The sequence below is a fragment of the Contarinia nasturtii genome, unplaced genomic scaffold (assembly GCF_009176525.2).
Source record: "Contarinia nasturtii isolate CC-2019 unplaced genomic scaffold, AAFC_CNas_1.1 Cnas_scaffold_1371, whole genome shotgun sequence".
In the NCBI taxonomy this organism is placed as follows: domain Eukaryota; kingdom Metazoa; phylum Arthropoda; class Insecta; order Diptera; family Cecidomyiidae; genus Contarinia; species Contarinia nasturtii.
In genome coordinates this window covers 3,140,383-3,163,432 of record NW_022198708.1, presented here as the reverse complement: position 1 = coordinate 3,163,432, position 23,050 = coordinate 3,140,383, and the positions used below count along the sequence as shown (strand labels likewise).

The 23,050-nt window shown below is 32.6% G+C and overlaps 3 protein-coding genes across 5 annotated transcripts; 2 read left to right on the top strand and 1 right to left on the bottom strand.

Annotated features, from left to right (window-relative positions):
* Positions 1-1,463: 1,463 nt before the first annotated feature.
* Positions 1,464-4,584, top strand: LOC116345723 (homeobox protein ceh-30). Its single transcript, XM_031775359.1, has 3 exons — positions 1,464-2,361; positions 2,467-2,715; positions 3,569-4,584. Exons 1-3 carry the CDS (start codon positions 2,058-2,060, stop codon positions 4,015-4,017), a joined length of 1,002 nt encoding a protein of 333 aa, XP_031631219.1. The 5' UTR covers positions 1,464-2,057; the 3' UTR covers positions 4,018-4,584.
* On the bottom strand, positions 3,100-18,062 carry LOC116345722 (synaptic vesicle glycoprotein 2C-like). 3 transcript variants are annotated; one of them, XM_031775355.1, is made up of 15 exons: positions 16,590-16,659; positions 16,032-16,372; positions 8,876-9,286; positions 8,709-8,810; positions 8,520-8,642; positions 7,909-8,071; positions 7,708-7,829; positions 7,528-7,627; positions 7,282-7,420; positions 7,014-7,216; positions 6,814-6,939; positions 6,581-6,720; positions 6,279-6,438; positions 5,998-6,125; positions 3,100-5,898 (listed from the first exon to the last, which is right to left on the bottom strand). In XM_031775355.1, exons 3-15 carry the CDS (start codon positions 8,877-8,879, stop codon positions 5,843-5,845), a joined length of 1,566 nt encoding a protein of 521 aa, XP_031631215.1. In that variant the 5' UTR covers positions 8,880-9,286; positions 16,032-16,372; positions 16,590-16,659; the 3' UTR covers positions 3,100-5,842. The 3 variants fall into 3 exon arrangements, with proteins under 3 accessions (XP_031631215.1, XP_031631217.1, XP_031631218.1); XM_031775357.1 differs by lacking the exons at positions 16,032-16,372; positions 16,590-16,659 and adding an exon at positions 17,968-18,062; XM_031775358.1 differs by lacking the exons at positions 16,032-16,372; positions 16,590-16,659 and adding an exon at positions 15,223-15,242.
* Positions 18,063-18,784: 722 nt separating this feature from the next.
* Positions 18,785-22,997, top strand: LOC116345721 (proton-associated sugar transporter A). Its single transcript, XM_031775354.1, has 9 exons — positions 18,785-19,670; positions 20,074-20,336; positions 20,458-20,826; positions 21,078-21,370; positions 21,486-21,731; positions 21,826-22,019; positions 22,114-22,163; positions 22,272-22,396; positions 22,488-22,997. The coding sequence occupies exons 1-9, from the start codon at positions 19,486-19,488 to the stop codon at positions 22,713-22,715; spliced, it is 1,953 nt and encodes a 650-aa protein (XP_031631214.1). The 5' UTR covers positions 18,785-19,485; the 3' UTR covers positions 22,716-22,997.
* Positions 22,998-23,050: the final 53 nt, after the last annotated feature.

The window sequence follows — 23,050 nt, the reverse complement described above, 5'->3', positions numbered from 1 at the left end:
TTAAATCAGAAGGATTCCTTTCTGTTAACTCGGACTCCATTTCAACTTTTTTTTAGAAACTGTCACTCAGAACGTAAGGAAAATCTCATATATTGCTATGAGAAATAGTCTCTGCTTTTTTCCTGAATGTATAATAAATGATGTCATCGTATTTAAATTATTTGATGCAATTTCCATTCTCCGCTTTACAAATATTTATTACATATTAGAATTGATTTTAAATCTCATTTCAATAAGATTACCGTAACGTATTCCGAAATAAATCAGCAATTATAGAGATGTTTCAATTGCTTTTTACCTGTAAATTTGAGAGGAAAAACATCATAAAGTGTGCGATGATAAGAAAAATGGTTTAAATGCATGTCTCATCGTTCATAATTCACCCCGCCAACTTTAAAAAAAAGATAGGTCTAGAAAGAGGCTTGATAGCACTTAACACGAATGTACGTTAATGGCTATTAATAAATATAGCTGCGAACAATCAAATTAAATTATATTGAATTGCATTATATTGTAAGCGTACACGTTTTGGTTCACACGAAAATTAGCAGAACGAAATGACGATGACTATACAGGAAAACAGGGAAAAAAATTAAGCGAATCTTCTTTTGGTACGCGATAAAATGTATTTAAATGTAAGTATGGTGTAAGTAGCAAGCGAGAAGATTGCGTGTGCCGGTATTGCTCTCGTATTAATCATGCGCATCAAATGTACAACCGAAGGGATGTTTGTGTATTGTAAATGATTTTTCACACGATTGAAACATATTTATAACAATAGGTGGTAGCAAATAGCGTGATGATCAGATCATTTTTTATCACATTCACTCACTCTCTCTCTCTCTCTCTATCTCGCTCAAACCACAACCACTTAAACTGTTGTAATATGTACCAACCGATTAAAATATCGTTAACGCTTCGCCACTCATAGATGTATGCCAACAACATCATTTATACATTGGATCGAAACGTTTTTATTTTTTTATTGCGTGCATTTCTCAAAAGCATGATTGTTAAAAACGTTTCCACACCTACTTCGACCATTCATCACTCAATTTTTATATTTATTTCACCTCTCAACGCCGCTGTCCCATTTGCTTCCGCATTCGGGTGGAGAGCAAACCCAAATGGATTGGTTTGATAGGAAGAGAGACAGAGAGAGAGAGAGAGAGAGAGAGAGAGAGAGAAGGATGCTGTGAAGAGCACTATTTGGTGTACTGTTGTGCATCATCGACTCTTTGTGTATGATTGCTGCGGTGAATTAACACTGAAAGGTATTATTTTCAATATAGAAAAAAAGAAGGAATAAAAGTGATAACCAGAAATATAACGTGTATGAAATTCATTTGTGGCGGCGAGCACAAGTGCGAAAAATGGGCGTCTACTATTTTCTATTTGAATTTGTTGTGATGAGCATTCGAAGTCATAAGCTTTAAGTCGACAATTCCAAACACATAGCCAATAATTGCGGACGATAATTTCGTTGGAATTGTTTCGTCGAAACGAAGATGCGAAAGAAAATTTAAAAACCAACAAAAAAAACCAGAGTAAATAAATGATACTTGGAATCGGAGTACCGATTAACACATTAAACCTTTTTTCACAAAAAAAAATTGGTGAAGTGATACCTGCGTATAGTGTAATTACAAAAGGTGCACTAAAGTGCGTAACGTGAAATTAACTATTTACTTATGATTTTAACACAATTAAATTTAAATAATCAATTTAACACTATCCTCCAACAATTTACCTGCATACACACACACACACTTCCAGTTAAAATACTTTTAAATACATAACTGGACAGTCTACCTATCTATGTTTTGTGGTGTATAAACGTTTTAACGATGCGGTCCAAAACTAAGACATCAGTTAACAATGAATTATCGATGAGAAAACACTCGTAAACCAATTGCTCTTGTAGTTTGTGTAGTGTCATTGAATGTGAAATTATAATTGTGCAATAATTTGCAAAAACTAACATTTTAAAGCAGTTAAATAAAGTGTTTTGAACATTGAAATTCATGAAAAAATAACAAGAAAATCAAGAGAGAAAAATGTCAAAGTGGACACGATTAGAAAGTCCAAATTTTAGTGATAATGAAGATACATACGAAACTGAAACCGAAAATATGTGCGCCGATGAACCAATCAATTTGAAACAAGTGAATTATGATCAAAATCATAGCCAAGAAGATGCCTCAAGTGATTGGGAAACAACAAAATCAATGAAGACAAAAGCATTTCGAATAAAAGACATTTTAGGTTTGGACGATAACGAAAAAATGTCAACAATGCCAACAACACATTTGGATGGTACATTGAACAAATCCACGATCACATCGTCATCAAACACAACAAGTATGTTTTCACATCAAATTATTTCAATTGAATCATCCACGTTCGAAGCAAAATTTTTTTGCTTTTGTTTTATGCAATAATTCAATTGTGTTGTACATTTTCCAGCATCATCAAGTGTTTTAAAGTATTTGAATACACAAAGTGTGTACGATCATATGCCATGTGCAAACATTTTAAATGCAACAACGATGTTACCATGTAATTCATTCAATAACAAAAATCCTTCGGCATTGCTGTCATCGTCAACATCATCAACGCCATCACCAAATGCTTATACAAACTTTATGTACGCTAATTGGATCGATCTACATGCTAAAATGCCTGATCAAACAAAATATTTGTTTTGTTTACAAGGTAATTTGTCACTCTGTTTCCACTCTCATTCATTTAACATTTAACCACTTACCAAAATTGAAATGTTTTAAACGCTGTCTATTTGATTTCGATGGAAAATCACAGTTGTTTTCTTCACTCTTTTGAAAACATCTATTCAATCAAATATATTAGTGTAAATAAAGTGACCGAATGGTCAAAATACCATCCTTTTAAAGAGAAAAATGACCTTTTTTGAAATGAAAAAAAAAAATGTTTATGGAATTCAAAGGAAAGAAAAATCAGATTGGAAAAATATTTGTAACATAAATATTTGAATAACGCAAAATGTGTTGTTTTTTTTCGCTCGTTCAACGAATACGAAGAATTGAATAGATAATAGACAAAAAGATAAACTCCGCACAATCAATCTTGGCAATGTTTTTATTTACATACAAACATTTGACTCTAGCTTAAACATCATTCTAATATAGTTCCTTTTTTTCGTGAAAGAAGCGCGTGTTAATTGTATTGTGATCTATATACTCAAGATGTCTTAATTCAAATTTCTCTCTTTTCTCTGGTATTTTGTGCGAGCAATCGAATTGGTTCCACTTAATTTCTACGCATGTTAATTTTATTTGTTCGGTAGCGTTTGAACCAATTATCATGACTGCAACAAATTTGAGCGAAAAACATATATATAGTAATAATAATTTGGTTAGTTCACTTAGCAGAGTCAAAATAATATCTAAAAATGAACTAATTGTGTCTCTTTCAATTTTATGAGTGAAAAGAAGAGAAAATTTATTCAAAAAAAAACTATTTTTTTTCTTAGAAAAAAAAAAACGTCGACTCCATTTGATTATGTTACATATATTATGTTTACAATTAGGTCCAAAACTATTGGGAAAACGATCGCGTAAGCCGGGCATTGATCGAAAACCGCGACAAGCGTACAGTGTAAAACAGTTGGAAAAACTTGAAAATGAATTCAAACAAGATAAATATCTGAGTGTGAGCAAACGCATGGAATTATCGAAAACGCTAAATTTGACAGAGGTGCAAATAAAAACCTGGTTTCAGAATCGTCGAACCAAATGGAAAAAACAGTTGACATCACGATTGAAAATTGCACAGCGGCAGGGAATCTATGCGACTGGTTTTCAAAATGTAACAGCAATGGGACCATCATCGATAGCACCATTTCCATTATTTGGTACATATCCCGGCATGTGCATGCTAACCACCACACATAATTCACATGCCATGGTTAGCTCAACGACAGATTTATTACCAACAACAAAGCCAAATACAATATCGGAATCATCTGCTTTACACTAATTCATTTACCATTTATTGATTGGTGATGTGTTTGATTTTTGGCCCATTTTTCATTCAAACATTTTTTGGCTCAATTTTTTTCGAACCGAAAAAAAAAAATCATATACATATCATACATTTAGGCATATTGAAAACACAACAAAAAAATAATAATAATAAAGGAAAATAAAGAACATCGTGATCTTTGTCATTTAAACAATGTCATTTGCAATTTTAATAACGTTTCGTCTTGCACTCTCATTAAAGCCATTAAGATACAAATCATTAATACTTATAACAAACTAGTTAATTTTTGAGCTTATGTTATTCTTTCATTCCATTTCTTTCCACCTTTTTTTTCATAATTCTCAACAATTTTTTCATTTGATTGTTTTCATTTCTTCGGGTGCTTCTCCGCGCCTGCTTGAAGTGTCCATTTTTTTCTTTCAACTTTAAAAACTATTTATTAAGGCATGCTCTAATTCACAGATTTTGTTCAATATACACGTGCATAATATAGTAATTTTCAGTGTATTTTTTTCGCTATCTCTTACATGTTTGAGTGTTCCGCAACGCAGGTACCTATCGATTAATTCAACACTACAATTACAAGATATGTAAATATATAAAAACGAGTTTGCATTTTTTTGTTCTCTTTTGATTTTGTTTCAAGTCAATTGAATGAATTGTAAACTTCATCCTATTAATTATTCTTGTTCTTAAATCAAAATAAAATTCGATTCTTTATAAAATCTTGTGGTTTTTTGTGTGAGTATGTTTTTTTTTTGTTAAATAATTATTTTCTATTAAATTGAAACAAGTGAATCTTAACAACATTAAAACTATGTGATCCATTTCATGGCCAAAAAATTCGGCAAATAATCGACATTCAAACCATATGAATAGATCATTCCAAAATTTTGGCTCATGAACTTGAACATTTTATAATATAAATTGTCATGGTCAGCCTTATTTGGCTCGTACTTGTTCATTCTTTTATATATATTTTCTTTGATATTTGCAGTTTTTTTATAATAATTTTAAAAGTCACAGCAAATTCCTATAAACGTGAAATAATTGTTTGTTTTTATTTTAATTACTAACTAAAAAAAATAAATCTATTTTTATTACTGTATTTTCGACATTAAAGGCAAATCGATCAACTACTTGTTAAAGCACTTTAAATACCACAGATTGAAATCAGTGTAGTAATTTGTAATGGCATTCGTTCAAATCACACCTTTCACCAATTTAGAAAAAGAAAATTATGGATCGGTTTTTGGTAAATCAAAGTGTAATAATGTGCTGCACAACAAAATGAAACTTATACATTTAAACAGTTAACATCGCATATTTTGTCACCTGCCTCCGAGCGATAATCGAATGGAAACAAATTCAGTATAGATTCGACATTTAGAAGTTGTGAACTCAACATTTCCATTGAATTATGATTTACAACTTTGAATGATTGAATCACATTTTCCAAAATTATCTCTTAGAATCGTGTCAACAAAATAATATATTATTTGATAAAGTCTAAAAACTTAAAATTCTCTTCCACAACGAATATTACAAAAAAAAAATATATAGCTAATTTTCACGCTGGTGTGAACATTCTGTTTATCTACCTACCAATATATTAACATCGAAACAAACATATATATATAAATTTTTTTCTCTATCATTTTTAAGATCAGTGATTTGTTATTAATAAAATAAACTAGTGTCTTGAGATTCATTGCCACGCAACACGAAACAAATTGTTGTGTCACATGGTTCTTACCGCTATTTTATCGAAATCGAGAGCTAACATTCAGTGGTGTTACTAATGCAGTAACAGTGGTTTTCAATCCAGTGCCTGACCGCCGGTATTCGGCAACAGCAAACATAAGAAGCCACTAACTAGAAAAATTCGAATTAGAAATTAGAAAAAAAACGATTAAAATCTCAAAGACTGTGTTCGAGAAAAATTTATCGAAAATTCGAGATCGGGCCACTTACTAAATAACATTGCAGAAAATAATACTATTGGTATGACACAGTTTAAATCGATTAACGATCCAAATATTAAATTGCCTATTAATGCGCCACCTCTGCCGAAAGTTAAAGATAATGCTGCTGCCATAACTCTGTAATACATGATGAGACAAAATAATACATAAATATTCAATTAAATTCATTGGGGGGCATGAACTTGGTGAACGCCATTGAAAATGTGAAAATAATGTGAATGACGTTGATCGAATGCATGTCGAAATCCATATGTTCGGTATTTTTATTACCTCAAATTAGTCGGAAATAAATCCACCATTACGCAATAGACGGTCGAAATACCGAGCGACGTTAGCGCCTCAAATATGCAAGACAATATTAAATTTTCAGTTGGATTATGCACAAAGTATAATCCAATTGTTACGGTACCAGCCACCACTAGACTAAACACTATTAGAGAAGAAATTAAAAAAACAACAACCATAAATGACATAAAAAAAGAAATGCGGATAAAAATTGAATTTAGATATCTCATTTGACTGTGTTTATCTCATGCATTATTAAATGCATGCTTTAAATAAGCAATTCTAACCTAGAAAGAATTTTGCACCCAATCGATGAACACATAATGGCAACCATAAGCTGGTCGGTATACAACTTATTCCAATGATTATTGTATGATAAAACACTTCATCTTGAATCTTCGGAATGCATGGTTCATTGGCTATCGTTCTGCAATTAAATATTTAAAATGAAAATATCACAAATGGAATTAAATTGAATGAATTAAAATTAAAAGAAAAAAATCTATTTAAAAATGTGTACCCATTCAGTGGTTTAACCATGACTGAGGAAACTTCACAAACTGAGGCCGATTCACCGGGATGTAGATGTTCAAATTCTTCAAACCGATAAAAAAGCTCGGGAAACCATATCATTAGCGTATAATAGCTGAAATTCAATCGAATAATTGATGATTTATGAAATGAAGTAACGTTTTAAAGTATAATTAAGTGTCTGTTCACCTTGTGGTTAAGCCAAATTGAATGGCACAAGTTAAAGCGGTATTTCGTAAATGGGGTGGCCTACACAATGTCATCGTCTGTTGCCATATTTCTGACACTAGCATTTTTACTTCTTTTGGCTTTCGCATGCTGAGCGTACGCACCGATTTGCTTGTTCGCCGTGATATTGTACTAATGCTTTCTCGCTCTTTTAGACTTTTGATCTAGGACAAAAATGAAATGTCTTATTTTTTCATCCAAACACCTTTTTCACAAAGAATTTTATTACCGGATATTCAGTTTGACCATTGCCAGTATTCTGTTGATACATATACCTCAAGACTTCGAGGGCTTCTTCTGTTTCGCCACATTCGATCAGAAATTTTGGACTTTCCGGGAATAAGAATAACAAACATCCCAACAGCAAACTATTTTTTTTTTTTTGCAAATGATGCAAAATATTAAATTATATTTTAAAATGAATACCATAAGAAGGTAGCGATGCTTTTATGATTCTAAAAATATTGAAATTTACCTTGGAATGGCACAAATTGCAACGAATAAATTCCAACTGTGAAACTTGAACCAGCCATGTTCAATTTCAACAGATAATGGTATTATCAACCATGCGATTGCTGAAAAGATAAAAAGTAAGCATTTTTTCCCTCATTAAAAAAAAAACTTCGTGAGCTGAAAATGATTTCTCATTACATACCCGGTAAAGCAATTATACCGACGGTCCAAAACATTTCCATCCAGCATAATATTTTCTCACGGTATTTTGTCGGTTGAAATTCGCCCAAGTAAGGAAAACAAATGCCCATTGCACCAGCAACACTATTTTTTTTTTTAAATATATAAGCAATCCTATGTGAGTGTGCATTTGTTAAGGATTTAATTCAATCATGATATTCACCCGAAACCATTGAAGAATCGAAAAAGCATAAAAACATAGTAGTAGATTGACACAGATGATAAAAGGCCACAAAATCCATCAAGAAGTAATGTGGCAATCAATACGGTTTTTCTGCCTTTCGTATCTGCCAAGCAACCCCAAAAATATGAGCCCACAAGCATTCCTTGAGAATCAATCAAATATTCAAGATAATAAATAAAGAAAATCACTGTAGATATCATTTTGTTAAATAATTCAAGAGTATGTTAGACTAACATTGTTAGTTCTGGCTGGCGTTAATAGATAGTAGTTTTTAGTTATTTTTTCTTCGTATTAATATTAATAATTTAATGCAGATATGCAATTTTAATGAATATTTTTTCACTCTTCAAATTCCCAACACGGAAGCTAAAAATAGCACAATTTTTTTTTATATAAATAAGTAAACATACACACGCAACACATTCTCAAGGCAATATCAAAAAATTTACATTCATTCAATATCGTCCATAGTTCAAATGGCTGCGTATACATTTTGATATTAAAATTTGATATGAAACATGCATTTTTTACATTTCGATAATCGATTATCGCATCAGCCAAATATTCTAAATATAAAAATGGAATTTTACCAAGCATCGGAGCTGCAGTCAATAAGCCTTTGTCGCTTGATGACATTTTAAAGTCGCATGTCGCCGATGGTAAAACAAATGATATAATTGTTATACCAATTGCCGTATTCATATAGATCATACCTAGAGTGACCAGAATAAATGTAATTATATAGGAATTTTGAAGAAAAAAAAATCAATATATCACACCGCAAATGATGAGCAAATAAATGTGAAATTTCCCGAAGCCGGCATTAATGAGCGCATTCTCGTAATCCACTCGTACACCAGAATTGTCCATAAAATCAAGACCTATGCGACGAAGGGATTTTTTTTTAAATTCTTTATCTTTGTTGTGTTAATTTTAATATCGTTACCCATGGTGCAAGTTGATGAAGGTCGCTGACTTTGTGCTTCGGACGGTGTAAAAATCGGTTCAAGAGATGTTCTCTGTCCGTGATCATCAATCGCGTTTAATATGTTCAGCTCTAAACTGGAGTGTTGATTATTATTTTGCGAATCCAGTATATCACTAATATTGTCAGGTTCTCCACTCGACGAAGACAGTTTTGGATTCTGACTTGGAATTATTACGCACCAAAGAAGAAAATGAAAAAACGAAGAAAAAAAAAAACAAAAAAGTGGAAAATATCCTATATATTTCGTTGAGTTGAATATATAAAGCGCTGGATTTGATACTGAGCGTATTCTATTGCTTATAGTTAATTGGAAGTCTACACAGCTTCAACCAATTGTTGACGTTTGAAAAATGTTTCGAGCGATGAAACCTGTGACAAAGACAATAAAAGAAAACAACACCTATATTATTCATTTGTTATAAAAACTAGTCTATTTGTACAACATTATCCATGTATAATTGTATATCGATCGCTGGATTCAAAAGTGCATAGAGAGCATCTCTGTTGCATGAAATGTCATTAATGTAATTTGTGTTACGTTTCATATAATTTCTATAGTTTATTTGAATCGATTGCGTTCGTAGAACCTTGCCATTGAAAGCTCTCGTATAATATGAAGGTTTCCAATGAATTATCCTTTTGAGACATGTGTTTGAGTTCACAACGTGAACTTCACAGTTGTCAACACATACGCCTTTCCATTCATGTCGTTTATCGACAAAATGCGTCAGGCAAACCAAATGAGTTTTCCCATTTTTTCATAACATTTTTTTTTTACTTTCGTGGAAACGAAGGTAATGCACGGTATGTTCTCTGTGTATATTTCTTTTATTTGAATTTGTATGCGTTATTTGATGTGTATACGTGTATGTTACACGGTGTAACTACTTATGTCGCATTTTTGAAATTGTCGTATGGATTTACTTTTGATTTGAGCAATCTTTGACACATTCTCATTTTTTCCATCATTATTTGCTCTCAGGTCTTTCAAATTATTATGCATTGAACGAAATAGTGACCATAATTTGCATTGCCAAATGTGATATATGCTGTTGTTGTTTTTCGCATCTCAATAGTTTTTAAATTCTTTCTTTTTCTACAAAGGTTACAGTAAAGACGAACAGCAATATATACTGTTATTATGTTCATTGAGAATATTTTAAATGATTTTCACCGAACATTATTTATGTGTGAAAACATGTATGCATTGAACTACTCACTTCAATTGAAGATCACCACCAACTATTTTTTTTTCAATTCACAAATAGCTGAACTGGATAAATTTAGCAGCGCTTATAGTACATTTAAAATGCAAATTTCACACTCATTAATTGATATTATTCTTAATTGTTCTGGTTTATTGTTTTCACTTTTTTGCATGCCGATAAGCGTTTGAGCAGCATAAATTTATATGGATATTCGGGTGGGATTTTATTTGTCTGCTTGAAAATGTGTGAAATTCGGATTTCGACCTCTCATCAAAGTTCGATCATGTGTCAGTCAGTTAGGCACACAGCACGAGAATGTAATCGAAACTGAGCTTAAAAAAAAGTGTTAACTGAACGCGGGACAAAATACTACTATGAACTACAATTTGATAACAGATAAAAGACAATTATAAACGCAATGTCCTCGATATGTTCGTGCATTTTTAATAAAACTTTCCCATTTTTGTTCAATGTATGTGGGGGAAGCAGATGGAGAGAGATAGAGAGCATGGAACACAGCCGAATAGCCAAATCAACAAAGCAAATAAGCAATGGAGTGTCTCTTGTGTTTTTTTTTGTGAATACATTCACTTGGTGTCGTTTGTTACATCTATTATGACCACGAAAATGTGTGTATATCATACATAGGATTTTTTCTACTTATTTTTAGTTATTGTTTTTATATATACTTTTTCGTTTTATATAAAATCCTATCTATCGTTTTAACATTCCTTATTTAATTCATATTGTCTCTTTCGGACTGATGTCGGCCATAGATGGATAAAAGATAAATGTGGAAAAGGATGGTCAAACTTCGATGGATGAACGGTGTTCAAACCGATTCATACCAACGACTAATGTTTTTGTTTTTGAATGTGTGAAATGGGATTGTAGTTCGTTTTAGTTTTTTTTTCATCAACACTCAACAATCTCCCCTTGGCTTTTTATATTGAATATTTGAATTTGTATGTGTGTCTATCATGTTTTCATGGTTCTTGGCCTTTTCATTTCTCCAGGTGCTTTTATTATTGTTTATAGAGTATTCTTTTTCACTTCTAAATCGTTAGATTTGATTAAAATTCATTGAAAAGTGACACGGTCACCAAAAAAAAACTAGAAACAATAAACGATAAATGCCATCGTTACAACATTGTGCAAATATCAACAGCATTATTTTCCTGTGTTAAATGTAATACGTAAGGAGAATTGAATTAGTGATGTTTGTATGTGTACATACATACAAACTTTAATAAAAAAATGGAAAACGAAAAGGTAAATCGGGACAGTAAAAAAAATGTATCCACAACGATAGTGTGGACACCATAAAGCAAACATATTGACTAATTCGAAGGAGGGATGAAGGAGACCGATGGCCAAACCAATGTGACAGAGGAATAGAGAAAGAAAATGCCATCGACAAAATGAACTATATTGGATATTGGCAGACGGAAAAGAGAAAGTGACGCCTTTACACGATTATGATGGCCATATATTCAACAACAAATATCAGCACACCTACATCTACACCACAACAATGCACGCACACACACGCACACACTGTTTAAGTGACAAAAAGGATAAAAAAAATATATCTATATTGTACTTTGACAAATGATTGCCGGATGATAGTCACATATATTTAAATATCATTGTAAATAATAAATCTATAAGAATTTCAATTTGAAGGACAATCATGCATTCGTTTTAAATAGCATAATGATCGTGTAATGAGCTGAATAAAATGTTATTTATAGCAAAGATGGCATTAACAACAACGTATACAAAAACGACGATAACTGCAACATTGTATGACGATAAATAAAATATCCGATCAAAAAAGAGGAGAAAAAAAACGAAATGTGAAATGTCTCTCTGAGCGCATAATGTTGATTTTATGTTTCTAAATTCATATTCAATCAACATGATATTTGAGCGCAGCCAGTCAATGATCAAAATTTGAGATTATATGATACTTAATGGGCAAACGAAATAAATAAGTCAAACCACAGTCAGCCTTACGAAAAATGTTGGTGTCAACGGTCGGTGTTTGTCTTGTTGATAATAAATGTCATTTAATTTTTTTTTGGTTTTATTTTCGACAGGAAAAGCAGATCCTAATTTGAACTGGGTTCCGCGACCAACATTATACACACTAAACCAATATATTGTCGTCTTCAATTTTCTATGTTGTCGCCTCCTATGTTGTGTATTTTCTTTTTTGTTCTTTCTAAACTTATCGTGTTTTAATATTAACGCATAATGACCAACAGTCACAATCGTACACCGTATTCTATATTAAAATTGTGCGATTGATGCGCGCACAGGTCGTACAGTAGCCGTTTTCTATATTTACTTTTGTTCCATATAACAATAACATGCTTTACATATATGGGGCCCTTTTTTTCTCTCTCTTGATTGTTGTTGCCGCATTTCATGAACGAGGCGAACAACACTTCAAACGAGTAGTAAGTTCATGCATTTAGATGTCTATTACATTTTATTTTACTCTCGCACTACTTTATCACATTTGTTTTTTTTTTTTTTTTTTTTTTCTTTAAATACGAGGCGATCCAATGTAGAATCATTCTCTAAATAAGAATCGTTTTTTTTTAATGTTAGATTAATTCTGCCTCTTTTACTCATATCTAATTTATATTTAATTCCAATACGCAATTGGGCACGCAGTCGAATCAGGATTGTGCATGTGGGACATTGTGAAGGACGTGTACACACATATATACATAAACATTCATTAGATCAGATAATCGATGATTATTTTATTGTTTCATTCGCGATAATACGTTATGCTTAAAATTGGTGGTATTCCGCTCATAAAATAGTAAAACGTGTATTGCATTTCAAAATTGAAACAATTATGCATTATACGAGGGTTGCTCCATAATTTTTTTTAAAAACATATATAACACAGTTGTTTTTTGTCGAAAATGGTTTTATTGTTTTTCAAAATATTCCCCGAGATGATCGATACACTTTTGCATTCGATGAAACCATTTGTCATAGCATTCGTGCCACTCCGAAACTGATATCTCCAAAACGTGTGTTTTGAACGCTTCAACTGCTTCTTCTGGTGTCGAAAATCGTTGACCACGTAGTTTTTTCTTCACGCTTGGGAACAAAAAAAAGTCATTGGGTGCCAGGTCAGGACTGTACGGTGGATGACCCATCAGTTCGATGTTTTGACCGGTCAAAAATCGAGTAGTTTGAAAAGATGTGTGAGAGCTCGCATTATCGTGATGAAGAATTATTTTGCGACGGTGGTTGTTTTTTCTTATTTCACCAAACACTTCGGGCAAACAAATGGTGGTATACCAATCAGAATTGACGGTCTTACGATCCTCTAGTGGAACGGTTGCCACATGACCACTTCTCCCGAAAAAACAGGCGACCATTCGCTTCGAAGTGCTTCTTGCTCGAACAACTTTCGTTGGGTTATCTTCATTTTGGAAGACCCATACAGTCGACTGCTGTTTCGTTTCGGGCTCATAGGCATATATCCACGATTCGTCACCAGTGACGATTTTATTAACGTCTTTTGAAGCACCACGATTGAATTTCTTGAGCATTTCTTTACACCAACTCACACGAGCCATTTTTTGTTCATCGGTCAATTTATGTGGGATCCAACGAGAGCAAATCTTTTTTACGGCTAAATGTTCATGCAAAATTGTATGTATGCTGTGGGATGAAATGCCCAAAGATGCCTCAATCTCACGGTAGGTCACATGACGATCTTCCATAATCAGTTTTCTGACAGCATCGATGTTTTGTGGCACAACAGCCGATTTTGGACGACCTGTATGAAACTCGTCTTTGAGCGAACTACGACCGCAACGGAATTCTCGGTACCAGTTATAAATTGTCTGAAGGGTTGGTGCTTCATTGCCAAAGGCCAAATGAAGTCGATCGAAACACTGTTGTTGAGATAATTTACTTCGAAAATCGTAGTAAATCATTTTACGAAAATCTTCACGTGTAAAATTCATTTTTTTGTTGAGTCGCAGTTTACCAGTCACTGTAAACAATACAAATAGCGTTCGTACGACAAAAGGTTCAGGGCACGAATACATACCAAAACATCAAACTTTACGAATATGACAATGGTTTACATCGGGCAACACTATAAGTACCATTTTAAAAAAAATTATGGAGCAACCTACGTATGCTTATTTGTGTATTGAATATTTTGGACATTAATAATTTATCCATTATTGGATAATTTTCCATTGGGCCGACAAGTGTTCGCACCTTCTTCTTTCTCTTGATACAATTTGCAATATGGATTTGGATAAAATGGCAAAAGAAAATTGAAACATATATGTACACTTTTAAAGTTTCATCATTTTGAAAGCGATATGAAGTTTTTGTTTGATATCGATGTTGAAATTAAGTGATGACATATTATAGTCAAACTAATTTTCTATAGTGTTCTCACAAATGAATGAATTGTTTACACTTCGTTTACTTGAATTACGACAACGGATGATACATATACTAATTGCTTGAGAGAATATTTACATTGTTCAAAGTTATTAGACGTGTTTTTTTATTCGTTTATTACTAATAAATGGTCTTTTGAAATTAGAGATGAATTCTCTCAGGGCGTTCAAAACATTGAAATCAGGGCGAAATTGAGAAGTGAAACTTGAATTAAACTTGTTTTTTTTTGTTGACACATTTGGTTTTATGCAAATTAATTATCATAAATGAAAAACAACGTTGAACAAGAACAAGAAAAACCAAAACATATTTTGCGTGAAAACGATGAAATGCAATGTTAATCGAGGAAATGGTATCAACAAGGCTCTTGATTTTTTTTTTCATTCAGCTTTTCACACTATAAATAGACATGTAAAATGTGGTATTTTAAATGAACCTCGACAATTGTCTGGCATTTTGACGGTCAAATTTAAACATTTTTCCTGCTTATGTCATTTGATAAATCTAAAATTGCTATAAGGCAGAGCTCTGTGGGTTTCCTTTCTCATTCACTCACTTTGATATCTATTTGATATAATCGTAATTGTTTCACATATTGTCGATAAATATCGAATTAAATAATTCTTCAATTATGCTTACCACATGAATATTTCTTGTGTCTGTATTATTTATCACTTATATATACATTTTAACTGATTGAGTGTTTGTTTTGCGGTTGTTGTTCAAAACGAAAAAAAAATGTAAATTCTAATTTTTATTTAAAATGAATTGAATGTGTGCGATGAATGTAAAAGAAAAACCAAAACTAACAACAACCGAATGGATTTTTGTTTTTCTTTCGAGAAGGAAAAATGACTTCAAATACTATTTGCGTGCGTACCACATTATTAGGTCTCGTTCTGAATACTGTCCATATCACATTATAAGGACGCTTATAGTCGTAAGAAAAACGCGAAAAAGGCGATATGTTCACTTCATTTGAACTATAAAAAGGTAGCAAAGTAGCAAAATACGCATTGTATTTTTTTTTCGGCTCGACTAGGGCGTGATCATAAACTCAATAGAGAAAATAAAAAACGTTTTTTGAGGTCAATCCATGTGAAAAAGAATTTATATAGTATATCGCCCCCAATGAACACATTACTCCCCCATTATGTTTGAGACCGTGCACGCTTCCGTATTTGATTCATTTTCATCGAATAACAAGAGCGTCGGTAACCTTCTTGCCAATTTTGGATGGCATTAATTTTAACATTTCGTTTGACACCGTATTATTATTCTGTGTCCGTTGGGATAATATCACATTCATTGTATCAATATAAGACGAAACGGAATGCCAACAAACACCATTTTTTTTTTTCACATTTAAAGAAGAAGTAAAAAGTAAACCGCAAGCGATGATTTAATATAAAATACAAAAGAAAATATTCTTCGATGTTATAATTTACCTGTGATTTCTTCTTTTGTAATAGTAATCCAATCGAATGACTCAATTTAAGTTTAACTTTTTGCTTTTTTTCGCACATGGATTTGGGAATAAAAAATATCCTCACGAAGTACACACATTAATTTAAAAAAAAAAAGTAAACTTTTGATAATTGTTTTCAAATTGTTTCGTTTCGTCAATCAACTAGTCAATTTTCTGAAATTCTTCCTTTCTTTTTTATTGGATAAAGCGTCTTTTACCGCATAAAAAACGAACATAATACACTTCCATGCCTGAATTGTTTGTTTTTATCAATTTTGGTTTTCAACAGACGTTTTCTTTATTACGTAACTGATACTTCCGCTGTCGATCGAGAAAGAGAAAAAGGGAGAAAATTAATATACGTTGTATCATTTATCGAGTTCAAACTATCTATTTTAATATAATAACAAAATCGATAATCGCATAAACGATTCGAATTGACATTTTTTTAAAAAGAAATTATGAACACTTAGCACACAAAACGACATTCGTCGACACTTTGCATTTAGATATTTTTATATGCATGCGAAATGCTTACTCAAATAGCGACAAAAATGAAATGTGACTCGTTTTTACAGGGATTCATCAACGGAGCTGTTGCTTTCTCATCATCCCAACGATGAAACGAGACAAGCTTTTGCTTGTTGTTGTTCGTTTTAATCATTTGCAAATAATTAACTGTTTATCGCAATGCACACTACCAAAAATTACACGACAATTACAACAACTTAATGCCGTTCGTCGAAAATAACACATAAATAAATCGGAATAAACATATGACGGTTTAATTGTAATGTTGATTTGTTGTTTGCAATTTTCAATCGTCTGCTTTTGGTTTTCCAATTGAAAATCACAATTTTCAAATTGTTTACGACGCAATTACAAATAGAAAGTATTCAATAGAGACTAGTATCATTTTACAGACACATAAAATCTATATATACAGTATTTTGGTGTGTGAGAGAAGAAATTTTTTGTTTTTTTCTTTTTGAATTCGTTTATGCAATTTTTTGAATTTCAGTTGTCGCTTTCGTTGCACCGAAAATCAAAGAGACAGACACTGTAAAATATGTATATCCATCCGTTCATTAGCTATTTCCGAAAATGCTTGCCAAAAAAACACTCTATTCTATTCTATGTCAACACTCAGAGTAGTGTGTGTATATGTGTGTACACATGTTTACAGCTGCATACATTTATTTTCTTTTTTATTTTGTCTAATTAAAAGTGTCGTGCGCATCAATTCAACCTCATGTAGCACCCGCACATCTTTGATATGGTCGCTTACCATCAGCCGATCATAGATTATCACAACATCGTAATCGGCTGATTTGTTCCGCAATACATGGTATGGCTGTTGGTCTCTCTCTCTCTATCTAAATGTGTGCACGTACAAAACATTTCGTATGAAACTAACAAAAATAGCATTTCTAGTTTCTCAGATATTCAGATCAAGGTAAATTCTTGGCCGTTAACTTGAAACAAACAAATCTCGTACATGCACTATCGAAATAAAATGAGCGCTCGTAAATGATGTGCACATTGAATTTGTACATTTATGCACACATAAACATATCGCATATATGTTGGCTCGCATCAATGTTCAAACAAATGTTGCTTTTACATGATTCGAACGAATGTACATCGAAATGATGCCAAAAAATATGAACACACACACACGCACACGCAAATTGTGCAAAACAAGATGATAGACCTTTCATATTCCACAGGTTGTTTACGAATCAAGCGAACATTGAATTTTGATCGTGATAATGTTTGCTTGTTGATCGATTCAATTTCCGGATATTTTATTCAAAAGAAATTTTTATTTGTTGACTAATTTCAAAATATTGATAAGTTTCCAATTTATTGATTTTCATGCAAATGTGTTCTTTAATCCTATCCTTTCTAATTACCTTAATTCTGAATATAAATTGATAAACGTTAATTTGGTACACACAAAATGACAATTTTTTTTTTCGAAAAACTGCTGATAATAACTACTTCGACAAATAATAAATTGTATCAGTTAATTGTTGCAATTTTGTTTACGTTACTCATTGTTATGGATTTGATTTATTTTTCTGTTTCATTCTAACGTGCACTTTAATTAAACAAAAAAACAAAACGATTTGAAAATAAAAATCATAAGTTTTATAATAAATATTTACACTGTACAGTTGCACACTCTATATCACATATTTCACAAATGTTTTGTAAACTCTGCATGAATTTTCTGTTAACGCGTATGTATCAAGAGCGTCAAAATCAAATTCACTTTATATGCAAAGAAGTTGCATTCTTGTTGATTGCTTTTCTGTTCGATTCTTAAAAATTATGACTTTGAATATGACAGCACAAAAGATTTTGCAAATTTTACAAAAAAAAAAGCCGAACGTTTCGGCAAATAAAAACAAATGATGTTGAATGTCAGATATACACACACACACACATACACTCACTCAGTTGAGTTTGGCGTGCAAACGGTGGTCGCTTGAGATGTCTGTTAACGGTTCATCTGTTTCGACTTGCTGTTCGACTGCCTTTCAGTCGCTAGCCAATCGAAGCATGGATTTTTAAAGTTTTTTTTTTGTACAATAATGGCATGCAAAATACAGAATACGCTAGGCAACCCTGCGTTATGGATAGCAGAATCGAGCATAAAATCATGAATGTCCGTCGCACGATAACATCGTTGCGCCGATGCCAAGCTCAAAATATAGATTGAAACTGTTTCTCTGTTTCTGTTGCTTCTTTAAATATCAATGCTTCGCAAGATGTTTATTGTTACTTTGTCATTCACATTGATAAATTCAAAATTGTGCGTTCCTCTTGTCCGTTGAAGTTCAATTGCATTGTGGTGACAAACCAAACACCATACACAAACAAAGCGACAACAAGAAATATATGGATAGAGAAAGAGTGAATGTGAATATAATGGCAAGCAAAAAAGTGAAAACTAACAAATACAATTAGAATTTTGCGTAACTAACCAAATGAATTTTACCACATATGACCATTAGAGCCAAAGACAGACTGTGTTTCGTAATAAGTTTGTTTTAATTAAATTAAACACATTTAGAGCACACTGTATTGCACATTGTGTATGTGCATCGTAATTGCCGACTCGATACAACAATCATTCAGTTGAGCATTGTGTTCAAGAGCAAAATAACGATACAGAGAGAGAGAGAGAGAGAGAGAGAGAGAGAGAGAGAGAGAGAGAAAGAAAGAAAGAAAAAGAAGGGTTTTATTTTTGGGTGTAATTTTGTTCTATAAATAAAAGTTATCAGAGTAAATCACCGTTTTCCCAGTGCAATAAACATAATTTTCATAGAGACGCATTAATCGATTCGAATAGGCGATTGAAATTCGATAATTATCATCAATTTTGGTGAAGAAAAAAAAAGAATAAAAAATTACGAAAATTCGAAATGGAAAAATTACATTCGTATCAAGGTTGGATTGGTAGATTTCATGAGTGGCGAGAATCGTTTCGTGAACGTTTTTCAAATTGGCGACAAGAAAATCCCGAAACCATCATTGAGCTAGTGAAAAAGAAAGTGTACGATGAATCGTCGACGAGCCATGGACATGCCGATTATTCACATTTATACAGGTTTTATTTTCTCCCATTTTCACTCACCCTATTCATGTGTGCATGCCAATATAAGGATTCAAACTAAATTGAATTGATTTGATTTGATTTTCCGTATTTGATTCTGCATTGAAAATAAAAATCAAAATAAATCTCACATAATCCATTGTTTTATATTCAAAGGATCAATGCTCTATTGCATAACGTATGGAACATGCTTTAGAAATAAATATCAATTCATGACAAACATTTGCATTTCAATTTCAATGATAATAATGTGTGATAATGCAAACTATACTAAATTTTATATTGTCTGATCATTTTGTTGAAAATCCATTTAATGACCCATTTCGTTACTTCTTCTTCACTCTGATTCCCTTGTACAAATATCAATGTTAAAACATACGGCGAAAATAAAAAAAAGAACAAAAACTCGTTCAGAGTTGCTTCGAGTCTCGGCAGCTGTAATGGGCATCGAATTTTCATATGCCGCTGAAACGGCATTCGTTTCACCAACGCTTTTAAGCATTGGCGTTCAACATCAGCATATGACATTGGTTTGGGCGCTATCACCATTAGTTGGATTCTTTTTAACACCAATTATGGGCTCGCTCAGCGATCGATGTCGATTGAATTTGGGACGTCGAAGGCCATTCATCATATTATTTTCAATCGGCATATTCATCGGTAATGTATGATACATTTATTGAAATTCGAATTCGAATTATTTTATTTCCAACCAGTTCAATAATAATGCTTTTATAGTGTGATTGATAATTACATTTGATTGATGTGTTTGTACATTTAGGATTGTTAATGGTGCCAAATGGTGAAGATTTGGGATATGCTATGGGTGATTTCAATCCATACGCCGTATCGAATGAAACAATGATAAAAAAAACTTCAATACTGGCACATCGTTCAACCGCTTCGGAAACGGAAATAATCAATGTGGCGAATACATCACATCCATGGGGTGTATTTTTTACCATAATCGGAACAGTTCTATTGGATTTTGATGCGGATGCATGCCAAAGTCCGAGCCGTGCATTTTTACTCGATGTAACGGTGCCATCGGATCATGCAAAAGGTTTATCAACGTTTACCATAATGGCTGGATTAGGCGGTTTCATGGGATACTCACTCGGTGCCATCAACTGGGAGGAAACATCGCTTGGTATTTCTTATGCACAAATGATTTTTTGTGTGAATTTTATTTTCACGTGTTGTTGTCTTTTTTTTTTCATTGATTATTTTTCCATAGTTTATTTTGCTTGATGACTTTTTTATTGGTTAATCCTTTTTCGCTTCGGAATTTGGCTTTCTTTATTTTTTTATTTTTTTGGCTCGGTAAATATATTTGTTTATTATGTCAATAATCATGAAATGAATCTATTTTGTATTCGGATACTTAAAATGTACGAAAAGGTGTGATGTTGGGTGGGCATGTTCGAGCCGTATTCACATTGGTTACGGTAATATTTATTGTCTGTGTTATCGTGACTCTGGACAGTTTTCGTGAGATTCCACTATGGAGATTAGAGTCAGAGTCTCAAAGCGTTGTCGTGATTGATGACTGCGATGATGGCGATGAAGCAAAAACCAACGAACAATCTGATGAACAATCCGCACTTAATAAACAACTTCAAGCACCCGATCCAATTAATCGAACAACTTCATACGGAGCTCTGGCAAATGACAGCCTTGAAATACCAAAAAATGTAAATACACGCGAATAAAGTAAAAAAATGAAAGCAATAGATTCATTGCCTCCATTAAAATTTACTTGTTTATTATTGTGAGAAATAAATGCGATTTACTTGTTGTATCCCCAAGGGAAATCAACGCAGATACACAATGCCAGCCATCCGACCGAATACTGAATCTGTATGTTCGGCGAATGTTAGACATGACGAAGCTGAAACATCATTTACTGGAGAAAATTTGAATCAAACAACAACATTACCAATTGGACAAGAGGAACCGGTTGCATCATTTGATAAGTACTTAATGTCAATCATTTTTATGCCACACTCCCTACGAATGGTCTGTCTTACCAATCTATTCTGTTGGATGGCACATGTACGTTTCTAAAACTAATTACCAATTGAATCTATTTTTTGGAAATGATAACCATTTTTTTTTAATTTCTCATTGGAATCTATTTATTCACAAGGTGTGTTATTCATTGTATTTTACGGATTTTGTTGGTGAAGCCGTATTTCTCGGTGATCCAAAAGCGGCTGAAGGAACCGAATCATACGCACTTTATGAAGAGGGTGTTCGTTTTGGATGCTGGGGAATGGCCATGTACTCATTATCATGTGCATGCTATTCGACAATAATCGAACGGTTGATTCGACGTTTTGGGTAGGCATACATTTCTCTCCCTCTCTCTCTCTCTCTCTCTCTCTCTCGCTAAACAGCTGTATTCAATTGTGACGACTTTGTGTGTCTTTTCTAGGGCAAAAAAAGTATACATCGGTGGACTATTGTTCTACAGCTGTGGAATGTGTAAAATGGCATTTTTTTTTTCAATTATTTATCAATTCATATTGATTCTTTTTTTGATTATTTATTTGTTGATTATTTCTATTGTTTTCATTTATGATCTTCCCCTAGGTATGATGGCAATGACTAAGGCACCAGCTAGTGTTATCATATTTAGTTGGTGTGCAGGTGTTATGTATTCAACCCTATTTACAATGCCATATTTACTAGTCGCCCATTATCATTCCGAAGGATGCGTGAGTATTATCATTTTCATGTGTTTTTTTTTTTCGTTTTGTTCACGCGAATTGAAGGAAATTGATTTATATGACAATATTGATGTTTCAGTTTGCGGTGGACGCTCAATCAACATCACAAGGAGCACAAATTCGAGGGTTGGGAACCGACATAGCTATTGTCAGCAGTATGGTTTTCTTGGCACAATTCATTTTATCAATGTGCATGGGAACGATTGTTACATGGTCTGGCACTACCACTGCCGTTGTATCGATGGCCAGCTTTTTAAGTTTCTGTGGTGCCATATGCGCAACACAAGTTATGTACTTAGATTTATAAGTAATATATACATAAATGTAGAAAAATTACGCCAATTTATAAGAATAATCATCTCTTTATTGAATGTACTGAATTAACTTGTTGCATTCGAATTAAATCGACAAACAAAACATTCTTCTATTGAATTGTTTGCGAGTGCCAAATATTTGCTGACACATATGTTATATCAAATTATTTTTAAAAAAAATCTCTCTCACATCACTTATATGTAAACCAAATGCAGTGTTCATTTTATCTAATAAAAGTAATTTATTGTTTGGTGTGCGATAAAAATTATAACAATTTGAATTTGTTTTGACTTTTAATTTTTAGCACATTTTTATTTGTTTTATCAT

Bases quoted from the DNA above. Each gene is read 5' to 3' on its own strand.
- LOC116345721 (XM_031775354.1), top strand. From the start codon at position 19,486: ATGGAAAAATTACATTCGTATCAAGGTTGGATTGGTAGATTTCATGAG. The intron at 21,371-21,485 runs GTAAATACACGC...TGTATCCCCAAG, and splicing joins GCCTTGAAATACCAAAAAAT to GGAAATCAACGCAGATACAC. The intron at 21,732-21,825 runs GTACGTTTCTAA...TTTATTCACAAG, and splicing joins TATTCTGTTGGATGGCACAT to GTGTGTTATTCATTGTATTT.
- LOC116345722 (XM_031775357.1), bottom strand. The intron at 7,628-7,707 runs GTATGTAATGAG...TTATCTTTTCAG, and splicing joins CGGTATAATTGCTTTACCGG to CAATCGCATGGTTGATAATA. The intron at 7,421-7,527 runs GTAAATTTCAAT...AAAAAAAAATAG, and splicing joins GCAATTTGTGCCATTCCAAG to TTTGCTGTTGGGATGTTTGT.
- LOC116345723 (XM_031775359.1), top strand. From the start codon at position 2,058: ATGTCAAAGTGGACACGATTAGAAAGTCCAAATTTTAGTGATAATGAA. The intron at 2,362-2,466 runs GTATGTTTTCAC...TACATTTTCCAG, and splicing joins ATCGTCATCAAACACAACAA to CATCATCAAGTGTTTTAAAG. The intron at 2,716-3,568 runs GTAATTTGTCAC...GTTTACAATTAG, and splicing joins ATATTTGTTTTGTTTACAAG to GTCCAAAACTATTGGGAAAA.